This window comes from Habropoda laboriosa, unplaced genomic scaffold, assembly GCF_001263275.1.
Source record: "Habropoda laboriosa isolate 0110345459 unplaced genomic scaffold, ASM126327v1 scaffold92, whole genome shotgun sequence".
Taxonomy (NCBI): Eukaryota; Metazoa; Arthropoda; class Insecta; order Hymenoptera; family Apidae; genus Habropoda; species Habropoda laboriosa.
Window position 1 is genome coordinate 2,537,291 of NW_017100268.1, and position 7,453 is coordinate 2,544,743.

At 28.2% G+C, this 7,453-nt stretch overlaps 3 protein-coding genes across 3 annotated transcripts in view; 1 reads left to right on the top strand and 2 right to left on the bottom strand.

The window, feature by feature from the left end:
* Window positions 1-211: 211 nt before the first annotated feature.
* On the bottom strand, window positions 212-839 carry LOC108573467 (protein Asterix). Its single transcript, XM_017935923.1, has 2 exons — window positions 719-839; window positions 212-553 (listed from the first exon to the last, which is right to left on the bottom strand). Exon 2 carries the CDS (start codon window positions 542-544, stop codon window positions 212-214), a length of 333 nt encoding a protein of 110 aa, XP_017791412.1. The 5' UTR covers window positions 545-553; window positions 719-839.
* A 270-nt stretch (window positions 840-1,109) lies between these two features.
* LOC108573405 (WASH complex subunit FAM21) overlaps window positions 1,110-7,453 on the top strand; it is a 14,826-nt gene continuing 8,482 nt past the window's right edge. The window contains exons 1-12 of the mRNA XM_017935847.1: window positions 1,110-1,274; window positions 1,350-1,408; window positions 1,480-1,610; window positions 1,687-1,863; window positions 1,953-2,060; window positions 2,123-2,297; window positions 2,381-2,539; window positions 2,618-2,726; window positions 2,812-2,902; window positions 2,986-3,222; window positions 3,304-3,471; window positions 4,163-4,185. Coding sequence (XP_017791336.1) covers window positions 1,212-1,274; window positions 1,350-1,408; window positions 1,480-1,610; window positions 1,687-1,863; window positions 1,953-2,060; window positions 2,123-2,297; window positions 2,381-2,539; window positions 2,618-2,726; window positions 2,812-2,902; window positions 2,986-3,222; window positions 3,304-3,471; window positions 4,163-4,185 — 1,500 coding nt within the window. The 5' untranslated portion in view covers window positions 1,110-1,211. The remainder of the gene's footprint in view (window positions 1,275-1,349; window positions 1,409-1,479; window positions 1,611-1,686; window positions 1,864-1,952; window positions 2,061-2,122; window positions 2,298-2,380; window positions 2,540-2,617; window positions 2,727-2,811; window positions 2,903-2,985; window positions 3,223-3,303; window positions 3,472-4,162; window positions 4,186-7,453) is intronic.
* Window positions 5,658-6,434, bottom strand: LOC108573479 (YY1-associated factor 2). Its single transcript, XM_017935937.1, has 2 exons — window positions 6,112-6,434; window positions 5,658-5,996 (listed from the first exon to the last, which is right to left on the bottom strand). The coding sequence occupies exons 1-2, from the start codon at window positions 6,286-6,288 to the stop codon at window positions 5,658-5,660; spliced, it is 516 nt and encodes a 171-aa protein (XP_017791426.1). The 5' UTR covers window positions 6,289-6,434.

Here is a 7,453-nt window from a genome sequence, read left to right on the forward strand (position 1 = left end):
TACTTTTCAAAAAATAAAAACCTGAATTCAATTTTTCTTTAACTTTAATATTTCAACCCACAGAATATTTAATTGTAACAAACTCAATACAGTTTTAATTTCTGCTAATGAAACCTAGCTCCATTAGTTTGATAGAATACCTATACATGTTGAAAAAAAGTGCATTAAATAATTAATACACAAGGAACATCACAGAAATTGAAAAAACTCTTTATTGTATTGCTGATGCCCACGGTGGAGTCATGGGTTGTGGATTTTGTAAATATGACATTACAACAGCTGATATGGACAACATGAAACTACTAAGAATTTGTTTAGTATCATCACTCACTTTAGAATTAGCAAAACTAATACATGAGCAATATAAGGCTACCCATGCACACCATTTTAATCTCATCATTAAACCGCACATGCTAAAGATCATTCCTAATATGTTCATATAGTCGGGAGTTGAATTATCGCCTGGTTGTGCCTGACTGCTTGACACAGTGGGTTTATAACGAATTTCTCGTTCTGGTCGCCTAGGATCCGATGAACTATTCATTTTATAAAACTGAAATTTACACATAAATCATCATTTATTCGTCGTTTATTACAATCTATGCTAGAATAAAGAATTCGCATTGTAAGGTTATGAAACTGTTATACTACGACGAATTTGTATCAACTCAAATCGTTATTAAACAACCACAATTCAAAACAGTATAAATTTACTCACCGGTGCAGTACAGTATGAAAAGCAAGATGTAACAATATAAACAACTGTTATTTATTAATAACAATTACACAGCTGATTATTGTGTGAATGTTTTTCTTTTGTCGAAATGCACAGTTGGTCACTTCAGAGACACTCTTTGTCTAATTTTCAGATGAGTTTAGGAATACACAAAACCCTTGCTTCAAATGAATAAAATGTTTTAATTTTAGATGTAATATATTAGTTATTCTATATAATCTATTACATTAATATATGCTGTAAATAAGTTAATTACATATTTGACCAAAAATTATTAAGTTCGTTATTATATTAAATACGTCACATAGTGCATTATAAAATCGATACATCGAATCGAAATTGTATATTTACTATACGTAGTGATAGATAAGTATTGGCCACGTGCATTTTTGTATTACTTTTAGTACTTAAATTTTCGTAAACAATTGTTAATATTTTCAGTGTAAACGTTAGTGTAAATAACGAGTAATTAGAAATGAGTGTAATACCGTGTACAACTTGGGTGAGAAAAGGTGTTGCATCGACAAACCCAGAGAAGGTTAATTACTTCAAATAAATCGCTAAATTTTTAATTAAATTTCAGGTGTTGAATATTACTGCTTTAATTTTTTAGGTTCAATTAACTCCAGAAGAATTACAGCAAATCATAAAACATACACAATCTGAATTACAGTAGGTATTATGGTAATATGTGGTAGTTTAACTAAAAAGTAACAATTGTAGAAATACTTATATCTTTTCAGAGATGCTGAAAATGATTCAAATGAGGAAAATGATGAAAATGATGAAGTTGTGACAAAAAAGAATCAAACAGAATCTCAACTTGATATATCCGAAACAGATGAATATAATTTTGATAAATATGATGATGAATGTAGGATAAAGAATATTATATATCATATTAGCAATAATGATGTAATTCTTTTTGTAATTTTTATTTTAACATATAGCGGGTAATGTACATTGCAATATTGGTAATATTGCAAGTTTTGGCAAAGGTGGAAAAGATCCTCTTATAACAGAGGAGGACAATGATTCAGAGAAAGAAGATGATATTATTAAAAGTGATGACAATTTTGTATTAGTAGGAAATGTTGAAGAAGATGCTAGTATCTTGGAAGTATTTGGTTTGTATATTACACAGAAATTATATTTTTTTAGAAAGAAACTAGAAATCATAAATAACTTTTAAAATATACATTTAAATACTTTTCAGTATATAATGAAGCTGAGGGTTCATTTTATTGTCATCATGATATATTGCTACCATCATTCCCATTGTGCATAGAATGGCTTAACTTTGATCCCTCAGATTCAATGCCAAGTAAGTATAAGATATTTTGATACAACTAGAAAGTTTTAATGCAAATATTTCTATTATTGCAGGTAATTTATGTGCAATTGGTAATATGACACCTATAATAGAAGTATGGGATTTAGATTTAATAGATTGTTTAGAACCAGTCTATACACTTGGTCGAAAACGTAATAAAAAGAAAAATGAAAAACGAATTGGACATAGGGATGCTGTGTTAGATTTAGCATGGAATGAAAACTACATGTTAGTATTAAATTATGACTGAAACGGATTAATTAAAATTTTATATGTTCACTAATGAAACAGCCCTGTAAATATTTTTCCAGGCATGTTCTGGCTAGTGGATCAGTTGACCAAACAGTTCTATTATGGGATTTAGAAAATGGAACTCCTGTCAATAAATTTACTTCTTTTAATGAAAAAGTTCAATCATTAAAATGGCATCCAATGGAAACACATCAATTATTGACAGGTTGTGCAGACAAGTATGTCTATAAATTTTTAATCAGTTATAGAAATTTCCAATCATATTTAAATTCTTACACATTTAATTTTTTATTTAGGATGGTGAGATTATTTGACTGTAGATATGAAACAATTGCAAAATCTTGGACAGCAATGGGAGAAGTGGAAAGAGTATTGTGGAACCATTTTGATTCAAATTACTGCATAGTAAATATATTAACTTTTATAACTGACAAAATTTACATCATTACAGACATATTAATAGAAATTTTATCTGTTCCTTTTGTTTTAGGTCAGTACTGATATTGGATATCTACAATACATAGATATTAGAAAAGAAGAACCAATTTGGAATATAGAGGCTCACACAAAAGAAGTCACAGGTAAATTTAAAGAAGAAATTTAAAAATAAACAAAAATTATGTAAATATGAATTATAACTAAATTTATTATATTGTAATTTTAGGTTTATCTCTTAGTTCATCCTGTCCTGGTTTTCTTGTTACCTCCTCAAGTGATGGTGTCATAAAAGTATGGGATATAATCAATAATATAGAGCCGTGGTTTGTTTTGGAATTGAAAAGTAGTCTTGGTGCTTTATTATGTCTTGCATCAAATCCAGATAGTCCTTTTATATTTGCTGCTGGTGGTGATAATAAAGCACACAATTTTAAAGTATTTGATTTTTCGGAAATATCACAAGGTACGGTTATGTATAACTCTATATTTTTGTATAATTTATCATTGTTTCCATATTACATTTTTCAATATTTATTTTTAATAGTACGTGAAAGATTTCAAGATAGGAAGTGTGTTGCATCACAAAATAATACCCATGATATAAGGATAAAACAAGAAAAAAAGGAAGAAATGATGGATGTAACTGAAAATATGGATTCAATGATTTTGAATGCAGATAAGCCTAATATAATATCTAAAAAGAAGGAAAAAAGTAAGTAAATGCGTACAATGCAAATGATAATGGTGAATTACACAAAGACTGCAAATCAAAAGTACTTGTGCTATTTTTCATTGTATATTGTTTTGATATAAATAAAACGTCAAAAAGGACCATATTCAGAAGGCTGCACTAAAATTTTTTTCTCTTAAAACATGTAATTTATTTTTTCCTTGTAATAATATAATGTTAATTTCAACAGTATTTTTCGAAAGTTTTACAATCTGTACAACATAGTAATTCTGCTCTAATAATTTACAACACACACAAATCCAATTTTTTTTAACACATTTTTTACACATTGAAAACAATTGGTAGAAACTTTTGATTTGTATTGATCCAATATCATAAATATATAAGAAATTGTTAAATTAGTTAAACATTTTTATGTTTTGAATCAATAATTTTCAAATTGTACAAAATAAATTAAAATAATTTGTTACTGAAATTAATTTTTTTGTGAAAAGCAAATATATATTAAGACAAAACTGATTTAGACATTTAAAGTTAAAATCATAAAAAGTTAAAATATTGTTTCTATTCAACGCAACATTGTCTTTTATTTTATAAAATTTATAAAATTGGTGACATTTATAAAGAACAATTCATGTAGTGACAACTACAATTTCATTTTTTTTCATGTTACAAATTCTTTTAAACATTGCATTATTATATACCTTTTTAGTTTTTCATCTGGATAATGTAATTGTATGTATAAATGTTTGTAAAAGTTTTATTTACTTTCATGTTTATGATGAAGAATGTTAACTTCAATGATAAATTACTTTTTATATTTCAATCTAGCTAGCATACAAATATTTTACATGAATTTAAAAAGAATTGGTTGTATAGCATTTTATAATTCCATGCACTTATGAAATAATCATGTTATTTATGGTCCTTATAGTCACAATAAATTTTGTGTGATTCAATTCAGCAATACTATTTCTTACCTGGTAACGTAAAATATGTAAAAATAAATATAAAAAGAATTATAAATCACAGTTATAAGTGATTGGGTAGTTACCAACATGAGCAAGCTTAGCAGCTTTTATGCTCTACTGTAATACCAGTAATAAAGAAAGAAAAGGTAGTGTTCCATAACATTGTTCCAATAATTGTCATTGTACTACTTAAGGAAATTAATATTTAATAAATTGGTCAAATATTTTCGATTAACATCATACTGAATCTATATATTCTATTATCGTTAAACTATGGGCAATGAAGAAGTACGTAAAAGTTACATTTGATGTGTTTCAACGTAATAAAAATTATGAGCAACCGAAGTTAACTAAATTTTTTGTTACAGATTCAGATATTACCTAAATTATGTAAAACCATGTGTTACTTATTTTACTTTATATTACGCGTTATATTACGCACTTTAATTGCATAATCTTTCATATATATCTATATATAAATAAAAAATTCCCGCATTAGTGAAATTAATTACTATGAAAGTATAAACTTGGAACAGATCAAATTTATAGATAATTTGGAATGGGATAAAGGTGTATACGTACCAATGCCAGTTTCGTAATTCTCCGTCACAGTAATTATTAAATAAACAAGTTAAATACCTCATATTATACATAGATGAGTTCGTTAAAATATTCTAATTAACAATAATCTTACAACATGCTTTCTGGCAGTGGTGTTATAGATTCAATGAAAGTCGTGTGGACATTGTTATGTCAACAATGGATATACCAAATTCCATTTACCATATGAAGACATATAATGCATTTGTTACAGTCAATATTATATAAGTAGAATAAGTAATATCCGAAGTTGCAAAAATAAAATTATCTAAAATATTTAATTAAATATTAAAGATTAATTTAGAATACTGTCAAACTATCAAATAAATAAGATTAAGTACAACTAACTTCAGTTGATGTTTCTGGATGTAAAGATTACTGTTATGAAACAGACAATTTTGATGTCAGTATGAAACAACAATGCATACATATTTCTTACATTATATTGAAAACATAATTCAATGATTCCACTGATAGCATAAAACGTCTGACCTCATTGAATGTTATGTAACCTGCAACATATAGACAAAGTGGTTGTTTTTGTCTACATAATGGACCATAGTCCATAGAGACTGACATACATTATACAATATATTAATTAGATTAATTCATACACATATGTGATATAGCATTGAGCTAAGCATCCGTTCCTATATCTAGACTTCTAGAGTCTTGATTAGAATCATGCTGACTTCCATTTTCAGAAGAAGCACTGCTAGATAAACCAGACTGATCTGAACTTTTTTTCACTTTGGGCTTATATTCAGTAATAACAACAGTAACATTATTTACTGTCACTTCATTGGTCTGAGCCGTACTACGATCTATATTTTTAAGACGGGGTGGATACCTATTTTTACGTCTTGGTTTGTCCAATTTACGGTCCTTTTCTTTACCACTACTAGTTGTACTACCCCCACTTCCACCTTCTTTTTTTCCTGGCTTCAAAAGTGGTACATATTGTTGCTGTGCAACCTACACATAAATTAATATTAATGTAACTGTATTCTTCAACTTATAATATTATACATTATTGTATTTATAATATACAGGAAACAGATTGGAATGAAATACTATGTATTATTGTAACCTGTTGTGCCACAAGTTGGGGATTAATGCGGGGTTTCCGCGTAGAAGTTCCTTTTCGGACGTCACACATGAGGCACTTAAATGCTTCTGCTGTATTCCTATATGTGCAGACACTGCAGTCCCAATAGTTTTCTTCCAAAACCTTCGCCTGACGTTTTCCACTTCCCGAATGGTTCATTGTTCATGAAAGTCAGTTGTAGAACACTGTACCTTCTCAAAAGAGAGTTCACCTTCTTATACGTGCTTTCAGCCTCATTAAAAGTGATTTTATGAACACTGGGTACTTTATGACAATGAGAATGCTCCGAAAGAGCAAGAATAAAGATATGCAATAAAGAAAATGGACAATTGCCTAAGAAAATATTCTGTGCATCAACTAAACAAGATACACAGTTGTCGGATGTATTCATCTTTACTATATAAACCACCTATATCTCCTTGTGACATTCTGATGTACATTTTTTAGTGTATCTAAAACAAAGTACAAATTCTGTATTAAATGATAATAAATAATATTTTTTGACAGTTTTTCTAATAAAAACTTAACAATGTATTTGTAATAATACTTAATCCTATTTTAAATAATAAATAACCTTATAGTAACATTTATTGTTACTTAACACATAGGCGCGCGTGCGTGCATACTATCATATATATTATATTGTTTAAAAAATTAAATCGATTTGTTAAAAAAAATTCATAATTAAATAGATTTCTGTTTAAACTGATATAAAGTATTGTTTATTTTATGTACTTACCGATTAAAAGTGCCAATTTATGGAACTTTTCTTGCACCAAGGGTTATCTGTCCTTTTTTGTTGTTATATTATAAAGTTTTATTTGTACACTTATGAAATTGATACTTGTATTAAATATCCATGGTAACGTACGATTAAAAAAAGATTAATTTAGAAAAGCTTAGGTACTTTTTATAATGCTAGGGTTCCAAACATTCTTTTCTCTAATGAAACAGATGGAATTCTTCACTTGCATATAAAAGTAGCATTATTACACATATACGACGTTCTCCTTGACAATATTATCAGTATGCTCTATACAGATACACTAAGCACTCTGACACATTTACAGTCAGGATACTTTTTTGGTCTTTTGTGTCATCGTAAAATGATTGCCTTACACATAAAAGCCAGTAAAAATCAACTAACTCGAAGGTATTGACAAACAATCCACAGTGCTGTTCCTCTATCGGTCGAACAGCGGAATGTTGAATGCGGACCAAAATACTGTTCGATTTGGCAACATTGCACGTACCAGTATTGTACATTGTAATAGAGAGACCCTTTCCTATTTCTTCGGTTATACGAAATTTAATATATAAAAAG

Excerpts from the sequence above, each read along its gene's own strand:
- LOC108573467 (XM_017935923.1), bottom strand. The coding sequence starts at position 544 with ATGAATAGTTCATCGGATCCTAGGCGACCAGAACGAGAAATTCGTTAT.
- LOC108573479 (XM_017935937.1), bottom strand. The coding sequence starts at position 6,288 with ATGAACCATTCGGGAAGTGGAAAACGTCAGGCGAAGGTTTTGGAAGAA. Across the intron at positions 5,997-6,111 it reads CCCAACTTGTGGCACAACAG|GTTGCACAGCAACAATATGT; the intron begins GTTACAATAATA and ends ATTTATGTGTAG.